This window comes from Pseudochaenichthys georgianus, chromosome 1 (assembly GCF_902827115.2).
Source record: "Pseudochaenichthys georgianus chromosome 1, fPseGeo1.2, whole genome shotgun sequence".
Classification (NCBI taxonomy): Eukaryota; Metazoa; Chordata; class Actinopteri; order Perciformes; family Channichthyidae; genus Pseudochaenichthys; species Pseudochaenichthys georgianus.
The window spans coordinates 32983157-32997505 of record NC_047503.1 but is presented as its reverse complement, the minus strand read 5'-3'; the positions used below and the strand labels follow the sequence as shown (position 1 = coordinate 32997505).

Below are 14349 nucleotides of genomic sequence, written 5' to 3'. Positions count from 1 at the left end.
TATTTTATTTTACGGGATAATATGGGACATGCATTATGTGCAATAATGGTACCTTATTTATATATTTTGTATTTGCACTCTTTGCATTGTTTCTTACTTCAGCTGTGCTTCAAGTGCACAGTAGGGTAATTTGCTCAATAAGGGAACTAAAAGGACTATCAGAAGGAATTAATAATCATTACAAAAAAAAGTTAATTAATATATTTAATATCATTATTAATCATATCAATAAGTATAAGTAATTCAACCAAGTTGCCTCTCTCGGGAACCAAAAATCCACCACATGACTTTTATATTCAGATGACCCACACCATGTTTATTATATTTTCCATATCACATAGAAGTTTAAACAAACAAGTGATGAAAGATGGATATTATAAGAAATACACTTCTCACTAACTGTTTTTTTTATACATACAGATACATTACACGGCATGTAGTGAATATGGCAAAACAAAATTCCCTCTACAAATATTTATCTTTTCATTATTACCATAAGTAATAAGGCACAGTCTATTTAAGTCTTACAATTGTGATGCAAAATAATATTTTTCCAGGAGCTATTTATTTTGTTAGGATACCCTGTGTATTGATTAATGGCCTAATAAAAAGAAGTAACTATCAATTATGATTTAAAACTGTACATTTTCTGCTTAATCAATCAGGCTCTTAAAAAATGTCCCAGATCATCACTCAATGATCAAAATGATTTTTCCCTTTTCTACTTTGGTTAATATGAAGGTGAATTTGGCCAGCACCTCGGGAACATACACCTTCTGATATTCAAATAGCCACACTATTTTCTACCTTTTCTGGATCCATGTATGTGTATGGGACCTCCAGGAGCAAGTTTCTGATTTTGATGTTTGCACTTAACGCTTGAAGCATTCCTTGAAAGTATTTTATCTGCTCGCAGGGATTCGACTCGTTGAAATGGGCATTTGGGTACTGGCCAAGAGGGACCTGATGACATCAATGACACATTGTTATACACATATACACTTTTTCCCACTAGCATTCAATCAAATGTTATCAATCAAAGACTATGGGTACGATATACTGCCGTTGTGGGAAGTGTACACAATTTTCAGTAGCTAAAAGACAATTAATCACATTTGAACAAAATGTACACAAATCATGATCTTAATCTTACGTAGTCCGACGATGATTTGCTGAGTAGCCACAAAGCAGACATTGCGTTAGCTGTTACACCCTTGTTGGGCAATGTCTGCAGTATCGTGTCCTGATTTGTTTTCCCCTTTCTGGTTGGTGGAGGAAGTTGCATTGAGGAGGGACTGTTGGGCATCCAGCCACCATAGTCATACTGCAATAAATAAAAGATTGGCAGAAGACTGAATAATACTTTTTGAAGCCACACCATCCCACTTTGTTGGTCAGTGTGTCCACTACTTTGAGCCAACTAAACTACTTCAACAGCTATTCGATGTATTGCCATGACATTTTGATTGGAACCAACATCTGCACAGCCCAAAGGATCTTATTGACTTCTGTTGCGATTCAATTAAGTTCAGATATTCATCTTGACCTCAGGGTGGACGTGATACCTTTCATATCCAGCACCACCTTTATATAAAATGTTTTAGTTGTCAAATACTTTGATTTATAACCTGCAGACCGAATGATATTCCCATCAGTTTCAGCTTTACTCTGTATCTGTGCCTATAAGCTTACATTAAAAACTAAGATTTAGATCTTAGTAAAAAGTATACCTTTGAAAATTCTGCGTGTTGTGAGTATCTGAAGCATATTTGAACCAACGTGCAGCCTTCCAGACCTGCTAACATGGTCGTTTACTCTTTTTAATGTCATGTAGCTCTCTTTTCGGTAAAGAAACTACAACACCTCATTTACCCATTCCACACAAATACATAATAATTGTGGTATATTAAAAGGCTTCACCTGTCCAGAGTTCACAGCTGAATGCTGTCCTGAGCAGGTGAAGATCACCATGGTGACAAACTTCACCAACTCTTTCACGGTGTTGAATCTCTGTGGGATCCCTGAGAACCAGAAGGAAGTAAATGCTTTACTAAAAGATGCCTAACAGTTTAAACAATCATAACATAATGGCACATAAATGTGCACATTGATTATGATGTATATTCTGCTATTCTTAAAGCTCACCAGTGGATTCTTGGGAAAGAAATCCATGCTCAAAAATGTCCGAAATCCATTTCTGCAGTTCAGTGTCTTTCTTGACCTCGGCATCATTGTTGTAGTAGAACTTGAGCATTCTATCCACAAAGCTTTGGAAAATGTAGACATGTTTTTATAACACCTGCCTTGAGAATTCTACTTCTTTACACACTGTAGTTGTAAGACAACTAATGCCAACATGTTTATTATCATGAGTTTATATAAATATATATGCCTACCAGCCCCTCTTGAATCGCACTAACACAATTTATCTCTTTCTTTCAAGTAATACATAAACAGACATTTAAAAAGGGAAATGTATGGTTTTACTTTCTGTGACTTTTTCTTGATTGAAGTGGTAATGATGAAGATTATAACAAAAGCTACCTACAACCGACAGCAGGATTTTGGTTTTGATATTTCTAATATTAAGACACTACCTTTGGATGATATCCCAGAGCTCGAGTCCATCATCCCTGTAGTAGAAATTGGGCACAGTCTCCAGGCCACGCTCAGTGATGTCCTCTGGTATGCAGAGGGAGCTGTAGGTCAATGAGGACAGTGATCGCTTCAGGAGTTTCATCATATCCTCCCCACCAGCCGCTGCAAACTAGGAAACAATGTAAAAAATGTAAGGAATATAGTAAGAGACATATACTGTACATTTAAAAAGTAAAACATTGCTTAGGTAATGGTTTACTGAAGGTGTGATTTTTCTTTCATACCTCGGTGTAAGTTCCATTCTTAGATATTAGTTGATTTCGAGCTAAGTAGTTGATTTCCAAGGTGTCCCATGTGTGAGCCAACAGCAGCTGAAGGACAGAGTGAACTGTCTTTAGTGAAATTATAATTATTTCAAATTAAGAAACGTTGTTGCTACTATACCATTTAGCTGTGTGTAATGCTTGAAATATATAGACACTGCATCAATGTAATGCATTAAATTAGGAAGACGCAAAAGCTCATCAACTAAAAAAACCTTCAACAACAAAAACTGGCAACAATAAGTTTAGCTTTCTCTCTTCAGCTACCTTGTGCAGTGGATGCACCATGGGAATGTTGCGCATCAGAGACACTGTGAAGACTTCAGCCAGCAGATGTGTGCGCATCAGGTGAAAATTGAGTTGATGCAGGTTGAAATCTGCACTTCTCATGAAAATCTTGGCCATCAACCAGTCGCACTCAGAATCAGTAGGCAGGAAGATGGGGTTGTCTCCTGCTGGAGTCTGCTTCAGCTGCAGGAGAAGGAAGGGGGTGTGGTTCAGAGCAGCAGCCCTACGTTCCTTGGTCTTTCATGTTGTGGAAAGGAAGTTGACCTGACTTGTGTTGGATTTCTTATTTTATGTAGGAATAACATTTACATTTTAAGAATGTACTATAGGTTTAATGATTTAATCTGATTTTCAGCTAGATGCTCTCTTTTTTTTCATGTGAAATTCACATTTGCATTGAATCACAAGTAACAGTCACTGTCTTGTTCACCTAAGTGAAACTGAATATGGCTTTAAGTGGGAATATTGACATGCTTCAGGGTCAGGCAATAGTGAATTAATGGACTTTTCTGTCATCTAGACACCAGCTTGGTTGCTACTTAGTTTAATTGATAAACTGCTTTACTCAATAAACCAAATCTTAACGATTGACTATACCTCAGTGCTAATCTCACCTGAATAGCAAGTGGCATCAGCTTGTCATCAGGTGTTTTGTGGAGCAGGACGAGGGGAGCCGTCATGTACTGCGGCTTCTCTTTGATGATGTTAGCTTTCAGTCCATCCAGAAGCTTGTAGTCACACAGGAATATGTTGCCTTTCTATTTTCGAGAGGATAATACAGGATGATATTACACATACTAAATGAACATGTAATTGTGACATGCAAGTGTTAATTCAACATGTCATTGGGCTAAACACGTTTCTAATACTAAGAGTAAGACAATCACCTTCATTTCCTCTACCAAGGTATACAGACCTCTGGAGAAGACCATCTCATCAGTGACAGGAAAGTTTTTGGGCCGAGCTGAACAACGTCGGATCAACATGGGGTTGACACCATTTAGGAACTGGTAGCCAAAGAAAGCATCCTCTTTCCAATGTTTCTCGACATAGTCTGGAAAAATGAAAGAGTTGAACTTAGTTGAGTTTCTAATTTTCTTTCTACAAAATCTTACTCTTCAACTATTATCAGCCTAATTACTATGCATTTGAAATGTGTTACGCTAAATTCAAAATCAGAGACACTGTTTTCTGGTTGTTTCAAAGTCACAGTTTTGAGTAGTTTTCCCGGAGTATTATATGTCTGGCTTTAAGGCGGTCTGTGGACAGATTTTTACACAGGTGTGAAGTTGAGCCCCAAATAAAGGTCAATAAATGGACAATCTCTGGAAAAGGAGACAAAAGTAGGGGGAGCGGGAAGCCCCCCACGCTTCCTCACGTCCCGTTCCAGATTTGGTGTGCGGTTGGTGTTTTCAAAGTCTCTAGATTTATCCGGTGTTACATTTGTTTAATGTTGTCATAACTGCGGGAAGGTCCAAAGGCCTGTTCATAACTGCTTGCTGCTTTAATTTTTATCTTGCTTTTTATTTTGTGATTTTGTTTTATTTTATTATTTGTTTAGATTTTAAGTGAAATTGAAGAGTATAATGTTATTTTTAATTTTTTTATTCATCCAATATAAGTCTATTAAACTACCATTAAGTACCGTAAATTTGTGTTGATCTGCAAGGGAACACTGTTTTGATATCATCAATCTTAGTCCAGTCATCCACGGAATCAGCCACTCCCTCAAGTTTGAGCTCAATTAGCCTAAACAAAAAGGAAAGAGTAACTTTATTATGAATCTTAAAGTCCTTTCAATAAACAGGTACATAAAAGGATGGATATCTAATTTGAGGACTTTACCCTGTCGCTAGAGTGAAGACGAGCTCTATGTCCTTGGTGTAGGAGAAGTGGAGCGCAGAAGGCAGGGAAAAAAGGCTATCTGCCTTCATGCAATGGGGTAATCCCTCTGCATGATCATGCCAACTGGGAAATAGGAAATAGGAGAAGATTATGAATTTTGGATAGTCTCTAATCTAGGGTATGCATGCTTAATATACCTCATATGTATTCAATATTGCAATTATGACACTTATGCAAATGTAAACGCATTTTACTGATCTCTGGCGGGTGCAAAAATGTCATATCATGGTTATATTTATATATATTATATTGTAAGGGGTCTGAGCGCTCACCAATAGTCAATCTCTCGCTGTTTTATCTCCTGCACCGTATTGTCTTGGATATTTCATCGCAGTCTTTACAGGCTGTCAGAGCTTAAAGAAAGAGATTAAACAAGGTTCAAAATGTGTGACTTATACAGTGTGGGCATGAATGTAATGAAGCCTTAAAGAGCAGATTGCAAATGTCTTCAGACAGGATGTCTGTCATAGCACATGACTACATCACTGCTGCCTGCAAATTCATAGATTTTGGCCCCATCTGGTGTAAGATTTTGTAATGACAGTAGGAACGTTTTCTCTCTGATCTGTTCCGATCATGTGATTTCTAGTTTAGGGATCAATCATGATTAGACTATATCTCAAGAAAATCACCATGTGGTCGGACGAATAGCTTCTCTCCACGTTATGAGCCTTTGCTGGTAAATTGGTTATTTCTTCTGTGTTTTGTGCAAATCGGCCTTTAAATTATTTTGAATGCATACTACTACATTGTGGTAATTGAATTAGCTAAGGTAAAAAACCATGAGCTAAATGTAGCTTCATGTTGTGTGCATAGAGGCTCCGTATTTAATGAAAAATCATGTGTGCTGTAATTTGACTCTGTAAAAAAAAAGCGAATTGTGATTCTGTACTTGTTTCAGTTTTCTTTTTTGAGGAAAGAGACAAATATACAAATAAATCAGCAAAACACATTAACGTTAACCTTGTGTTCAAAGATCTCTGAATCCTGTTGTTAGGTAGTGTGTGCGTAGATGGGACATGCATAAGGGATAAAATAATGTCATACTAATTACAAACCTGTTCCCTCTCTGAAGCAGTGCACCTCGCTGTCATTGATCCAGCGGTAGATGGGGAAGTTGTAGGTGCCTCCCTTAGGGGATTTCACTTCCACCTTTTTAGGAAACCAATTGTCTTCAAAGAACAGGAAACGCGGTTTGTCCAGCTCGATCTGGATCAGATCTCCAATGGAGACAGGGCAAGGCACTGTAAAACTAGACACCTGCAGTAATGACAGAAATGATTTGAGAACATACATTTTTTGGCAATTTCTTATATTGGTGGAAGCAGGACAGGTATCACATTAACATATATTCACAAACCACCAGATATTACTTTATAACATCATAATTCAAGAAGAAAACTAAACCTGAGTTATCAGAGAGTTATAACAAGCCCGTCTCTATTTAAACATTGATTGTGATATAACAGACTTACTGCTCCTCTTATAAAGTTCCAGGTCCGAAGATAGTCCATCAGCAACTCGCGTTCACTCTTCCCATTTGTTCCCACCAGCTTAATGTAGACATTGTTTAAAGTCCCAGCATAGTCGATATTGGCAGTGAATACTGTCACTTCATAATCAACCATTTTCCCACTGGAGAGAGGAAGAATCCTGTAAGGGAGACAATAATAAAGATGTTGCTCAGCACTAGTTTGGGTTGACTGTGACTAGATAAACCTGAATGCAAAATATAACAATATTTACCCTGGAAAGCAAAAGACAAACCTGACAGCAGAACATTTGGGATTAATACTGGTAATACAATGAAAATGGCATTTACAAAAAAGATAAGACAAATACTATTATTTTTGTCAATTCTCACTTATTTATAAGTCTAATCTTTGCTAAAAGAAAAAGATCATAAAGCATCTCTGTTACCTGTTAGACCAAGAATCCTTTGGTGAATGGCTCATCTCTGCTGATTTATCTTTTTATTTGTGTATGGGTGTGTCCACTCCTTAGTGATAGAAATTATTGGCTATGGTGGTGGAATGTTGGATACTTTCTACCTGTATGGGGAAAGTCCTGTTAGAAAAGTGCTTCCGATCTCTATTTTATAATGACTTTACGTATCTTGTGTATTCATAAGATGTTTATTGGTCGTGGGTTCCTGGATATTTAACTTGATAAAAACGTGGTTTTAGCATCTAGGAGTTTAAGACCTCATTGTGCGTATATGTGTTATCTGTGTGTCTTAAGAAACTAAGGGTATCGATACATATTTGACCCTTTGTACAACAATACCGGACATGGGTGAAAAGAAGGTTAAGTAGTAGGAATTAAATGATTTGCCAAGATGCTACACAAAAGGAATGCCAGCTTGGCAAAGACAAAGCAACTATTCCAAAAAAATACACAAATCATGCGACTGTGTCTCAGGAGGTAGACGGTCTTCCAATTTGAAAGACCTGTCGTTCCATGTAGATGTGTCCTTGGGCAAGATACTTCATCCCAGGTTGATCCCTGAGTGCATGTTAGTTCCCTTGAGCAGGTGGCACCTTGTATGAAGGGGTGAACGATGAGTTATGTAAAAGTGCTTTGAGGAGTGTTTAGAGTTCTAGGTGAGGCCCCGATTAATTTATTCCGGTAAATTACTCTGACCTCACTAATTGACCCGACCGAAGTTACTGAGTCTATGTAAGTTTACTGCTTGGCTCAGATCCACCAAACGTCAGCAAGATCTCACCTCTATTAACTCCCCGAAGAACCAGGTTCAATTAACTGCTGTTTCAATTCAGACAACTCTTTTTAATCTGTTTAAGCGATCCCGAAGGATTTTGGTATCAGTAAATGGGGTGTGTTCCTACCTAAACATGTGTGTGTGTGGCAGGGTGCAATCTTACCTTTGAAGCAGGAGAGGAGAGCACAGGTGTCCTTTAAGTTGTCCCAGTCCAAAAGGTGGGATCAGTTTATTTGAAGAAAAATAGGTCCAAACTAATACAGGGTTTTTACCTTCTCTCTTTACAACATTATAATTATACTAAACAACACACAAAAATGATGCTGTGATCATGTTCACATATGAAACTTTAATTCACAGTCTTACATTTATTACCAAAATGTTTCCCTTTACCTGGACAATTCAGTTGTGACATTCTCTCATACAAAGACTGGTGATAATAAAAGCCCATTCAAAATCCCAAAATGATTCGGAGGGATTTCCTCACATGGGCGGGTTTCACTAAACACTCAAAATCCCGCAATGATTCGGAGGGATTTCCTCACGTGGGCGGGTTTCACTAAACCATCAAAATCCCGCAGTGATTCGGAGGGATTTCCTCACGTGGGCAGGTGTCACTAAACCATCAAAAATCCCGCAGTGATTCGGAGGGATTTCCTCACGTGGGCAGGTGTCACTAAACCATCAAAATCCCGCAGTGATTCGGAGGGATTTCCTCACGTGGGCAGGTGTCACTAAACCATCAAAAATCCCGCAGTGATTCGGAGGGATTTCCTCACGTGGGCAGGTGTCACTAAACCATCAAAATCCCGCAATGATTCGGAGGGATTATTTGAAGAAAAATAGGTCCAAACTAATACAGGGTTTTTTCCTTCTCTCTTTACAACATTATAATTATACTAAACAACACACAAAAATGATGCTGTGATCATGTTCACATATGAAACTTTAATTCACAGTCTTACATGTATTACCAAAATGTTTCCCTTTACCTGGACAATTCAGTTGTGACATTCTCTCATACAAAGACTGGTGATAATAAAAACCCATTCAAAATCCCGCAATGATTCGGAGGGATTTCCTCACGTGGGCGGGTTTCACTAAACACTCAAAATCCCGCAATGATTCGGAGGGATTTCCTCACGTGGGCGGGTTTCACTAAACACTCAAAATCCCGCAATGATTCGGAGGGATTTCCTCACGTGGGCGGGTTTCACTAAACACTCAAAATCCCGCAGTGATTCGGAGGGATTTCCTCACGTGGGCGGGTTTCACTAAACACTCAAAATCCCGCAGTGATTCGGAGGGATTTCCTCACGTAGGCAGGTGTCACTAAACCATCAAAATCCCGCAGTGATTCGGAGGGATTTCCTCACGTAGGCAGGTGTCACTAAACCATCAAAATCCCGCAGTGATTCGGAGGGATTTCCTCACGTGGGCGGGTTTCACTAAACACTCAAAATCTCGCAATGATTCGGAGGGATTTCCTCACGTGGGCGGGTTTCACTAAACACTCAAAATCCCGCAATGATTCGGAGGGATTTCCTCACGTGGGCGGGTTTCACTAAACACTCAAAATCCCGCAGTGATTCGGAGGGATTTCCTCACGTAGGCAGGTGTCACTAAACCATCAAAATCCCGCAGTGATTCGGAGGGATTTCCTCACGTAGGCAGGTGTCACTAAACCATCAAAATCCCGCAGTGATTCGGAGGGATTTCCTCACGTAGGCAGGTGTCACTAAACCATCAAAATCCCGCAGTGATTCGGAGGGATTTCCTCACGTAGGCAGGTGTCACTAAACCATCAAAATCCCGCAGTGATTCGGAGGGATTTCCTCACGTGGGCAGGTTTCACTAAACACTCAAAATCCCCTTCATTCCATGCAGCAATCACTCAGCATTCCAACCAAGAAATTCAAGAGATATTCACCAAGTTTGAGAGAACCTTACCGAGAGCTATTAACCCAGCTCTGAAAGGACAGAGCTTACCGGGAGAGAGTATACCAGGGGTTTCCCCCCCTCTCCCCGACGAAAACCAAAAAAGCCAGTCTTTTTATGCTCAAAAAACCGGATAGAAAACCCACAAACACCTCCTCTATACCCAACCAACATATTCTATTGGCTCTGGCATAAGACACACCTTCCCAAGTTTGTGTAAAACAAAAACATGACTAGACATATTCTATGACTATGACATAACCACCCTTTTGAGGCCTCAAATGTGTTTCTGCTTACGTCCGGAGCCCCCCTCCCTGCTGTGAGAGGAGAGGAAAGAACCTGCCCACTCTCTTATCAGAGAGCAGGGCATAAATCATAGGCCTTACACTCAACTTAACAAACCACTTTGTTTTGTTTATGCTGTAAATATAGAAAAACCTAAAATATGAAGCATTTTCATTGTGGGTTATACAAGAATATAATTGATTATATTTAATTATAACTAACTTTCGTTTTAAGTATTCAACATACTATGAAGCTGTCAACACCCTCTTTTGAAAACGCAAAGTTATCAAACAGCAACAACTAAAATTGTAAGCATACATACATATTCAAAAACCATCAAGAAGCATTCTCATTATGGGTTATACAAGAATATGATTGATCATATATGATTTATAATTAACTGTCGTTTTAAGTATTTACTTCATACTATGAAGTTCTCAACAGGAGTCATAACGAATGGTAAAGCCCTATAGAAATGCAGTTAATTTACCATTTACCATCATCTGACCTTTTGCCAGATTGAAAAAATGTTTGATGATTTGATTAAATCAATTTGGCCACCCACAGCCAGAAGAATGGGGAATAAGGAAGTCAACTCGTACAAACACATTTACATACAAGGATGTACGCCTACATTTTTCTCTTGGTTTTCTCTTTGTCCATGTGGGGGGGGCGGTATACTTTTACTTTCCAGAGCCAAAAGAATGACGATATGTTTAGCATAAAGCCGACTTCCTGGTATAAATCTGTTGTGTGCTCACCTGCTGTACACTTTGCCCTACATCAAAGTTACACACACACACACACAAAATATATACAGTATATCCATACATATTTTACCCTTTGTACAACAATACCGGACATGGGTGAAAAGAAGGTTAAGTAGTAGGAATTAAATGATTTGCCAAGATGCTACACAAAAGGAATGCCAGCTTGGCAAAGACAAAGCAACTATTCCAAAAAAATACACAAATCATGCGACTGTGTCTCAGGAGGTAGACGGTCTTCCAATTTGAAAGACCTGTCGTTCCATGTAGATGTGTCCTTGGGCAAGATACTTCATCCCAGGTTGATCCCTGAGTGCATGTTAGTTCCCTTGAGCAGGTGGCACCTTGTATGGATGTGTATGAAGGGGTGAACGATGAGTTATGTAAAAGTGCTTTGAGGAGTCATAACGAACGGTAAAGCCCTATAGAAATGCAGTTAATTTACCATTTACCATCATCTGACCTTTTGCCAGATTGAAAAAATGTTTGATGATTTGATTAAATCAATTTGGCCACCCACAGCCAGAAGAATGGGGAATAAGGAAGTAAACTCGTACAAATACATTTACATACAAGGATGTAAGCCACACACACAAAATATATATATATATAAAGTATATATTCTAAAATGTTTTATATTTATTATATATATATTCTTTCAACCTTTCTATCCCTAGCTACTCATGTTCCTTCTCCCTGATGTTGCCACTGCTTGGGATGGCTATGTCTTTCACGACGGCCTACTGCTGTTTGCAGCGACGTGCAGTCAGGGGAGGCAGAGCCTCACCTGTCATACTCCAATGTAAAGGAAAAACAACTAAAGAAAAACTAAATAATAATGAAATGTCTCCACTGATCTGTGTTGTAAATGTGATTTTTGTATGATTCCAATCACTTGTTATAGTCAAAATCAGCAAATTTGCCGAGCTCCGCTACAACTACGGGTAGCGATGAGAAGTGAGGCAGGGACGAGCTCTGCCTCTCGTAAGCCCACAGTAACTATAGGTTACTTACGTAACCCCAGGCCTCAGAGAAACATGAAGTGAGATGTGTCACTATGGGATGCGCCTCATCGCGGAGCAAACAGAAGCATCAATCTCATTACGCCAATCCTGATTGGCTGGTGATCTTGACGTCAGCGTCAGGGAAATCACCCCCTATAAGTAGCTTGCGCCACAACGCATGCGTCATTCAAAATAAGCACCTCTTCTCGCTTCACCATAGCAAGGAGGGCCGTCTGGTGAGACATCTCACTTCATGTTACTCTGAGGTCTGGGGTTACGTAAGTAACCTATAGTTCTCATTCATAACACTCCGTTCGATGTCTCACTATGGGAAATTGTAGCTCCCGTATTGCCAGACGAGCTTATCTCGAAAATCACCGATCAACCAGAATTTAACAGGTAGAGTCCCGACTCAACAAGGTGCCCAGCACTGCTCAGGCCACGCTTGGAGTGGAGACGTCTAGCCTGTAAAAGCGGACAAAAGTAAGTGGCGAAGACCAGCTTGCCGCCGCACAGATATCCTGGATGGAAACACCCTTGAACAAAGCCCAGGATGTAGCCAGGCCCCGAGTCGAGTGAGCCCGCAGACCCGAAGGTGCTTGAAAATTCTGACTCGTATAGGCCAAAGCAATCGCCTCCACAATCCAGTGGGAGAGCCGTTGCTTAGTAACGGGCTTGCCCTTGTGAGGGTTAGCCCAGGACACGAAGAGTTGGTCATTAAGACGAAGCTCTTTTGATCTGTCCATATATGTGTGTAAAGCCCGGACTGGACACAACAGATCCTGCTGCTGCTCCCCGGAGGAAACCAGCGGCGGAGGAAATGCCTCAATGTTAATTGCGGTACACAAACCAACCACCTTTGGTGTAAAGGCAGGGCTGGGTTTCAACAAAACACTCTCGTTTGCCCTGGGGCGAACTGAGTGCATGAGGGATGTACAGACAGTGCATGAATATCGCTGACCCGCTTGGCGGATACCAGGGCCAGTAACAGCACTGTCTTGAGTGACAGATGTTTCATGTCAGCTCCTTCCATGGGTTCAAATGGGGTCATTCTGAGCCCATTTAAAACCACTGCCAGGTCCCATAAGGGCACCAGTGACCTGGAGACAGGGAGGAGCCTGCGAGCTCCCTTCATAAAACGGCAGACCAAAGGATGTTGGCTAGCCGTCTTACCCTCAAAGCCCACATGGCATGCATCAATAGCAGCCAGGTACACCTTGATCGTGGAGAAAGCTCTGTGTTTATCGATCAAGTCCTGTAGAAATGATAAAATCACCCCGACAGGACATTGAAAAGAGATGTGTCCTTCTTGAAGGCACCACTCCTCAAACACCCTCCACTTACAGTCGTAAAGAGACCTGGTGGAGCAAGCTCTCGCACTCTGAATATTGTTTATCACCTTCTGAGGGAGTCCCACTGTATTCAGATTGTACCACTCACGGGTCAGGCCCATAGTGCCCCGCACTCTGGGCGTGGGTGAATGATCGCCCCCCCCGCCTGAGACAATCTGTCCCTGCGTGGTGGGGGCTGCCATGGCTGCCCGCACAACAGCTGATATATCTCCGTACGTTGCGGGCTAGGGCGGAACCATCAGGATACGTGTGTGGCGTTGCTCCTTCACTCTGGTCAGAGTTGGGGGTAACAGAGCCAGGGGTGGGAACGCGTACAGAGGACCCGAAGGTCAATCGTGTACGAGTGCGTCCCCGCCTAACAGTGCGTTTAAATCGTGCATTAAAGAGAACAGCTGTCATTGAGCATCTTTTCTTTTTGCGAACAGATTTAACGCGGCTCCGCCGTAACGCACCCACAGCGGACTAACGATCCTTGGATGTGGAGTCCAGTCTGCATAGAGTGGTGCACCTCTGGACAGTAGTTCTGTCCCGAGGTGCATCACTCCCGGTACCTGTGTCGCTCTCAGAGAGAGGAGATGTCTGCCGCTCCAAGGGATCAGTTTGTGTGCCAGTGTGTGTGACTGGGGACAACGCAACCTCCCTTGGCGGTTTATACACAATGTCGTGTTGTCTGTCCTCACGAGGACATGGTGTCCTCTGAGAGAAGGCAGGAAGCGTTTTAGGGTGGGGAACACCGCTAAAAGCTCCGGGTGATTTACGTGCACCCGCTGGAAGTCTCTGCTCTAGAGACCCCTCACCGGGCGACCTTCGTAAATACCCTATTAGCCTGTCTGACATGCGTGACTTCCGTGAAAGGACAGCACCGAAAAGTCGGGTGTAGTGCCACTACGCATTACATAATAACCAATACTCTCCGCACGCTGTGGCGCGCGTGGTTTAGTTTTATTATGAGACCCATGTTGACCGGGTGCTTTACGAGGACATTTGTCTGTGTAATCTGACTCTGCTCGGCGGGCATTATAGATAAACCCCTTCTTTCTAGGAGAGAGAGAACCTCTCTCCAGAATATGGGTTGACTCTCTCTGGGTTTGTGAAAACAGATAGTGTGTAACTGTTTTGAGAAGCCCAGGTAGATGTCGTGAGTATCCCCTGCTGTATGCTCCTTAG

General features: G+C 41.2%; 1 protein-coding gene across 1 annotated transcript; it reads right to left on the bottom strand.

The window, feature by feature from the left end:
* Nucleotides 1-288: 288 nt before the first annotated feature.
* On the bottom strand, nucleotides 289-5467 carry LOC117447534 (polyunsaturated fatty acid lipoxygenase ALOX15B-like). Its single transcript, XM_034084252.1, has 12 exons — nucleotides 5387-5467; nucleotides 5055-5177; nucleotides 4855-4958; nucleotides 4097-4263; nucleotides 3824-3967; nucleotides 3189-3392; nucleotides 2883-2969; nucleotides 2598-2767; nucleotides 2146-2267; nucleotides 1921-2021; nucleotides 1154-1324; nucleotides 289-963 (listed from the first exon to the last, which is right to left on the bottom strand). Exons 2-12 carry the CDS (start codon nucleotides 5141-5143, stop codon nucleotides 784-786), a joined length of 1539 nt encoding a protein of 512 aa, XP_033940143.1. The 5' UTR covers nucleotides 5144-5177; nucleotides 5387-5467; the 3' UTR covers nucleotides 289-783.
* Between the last annotated feature and the right edge of the window lie 8882 nt (nucleotides 5468-14349).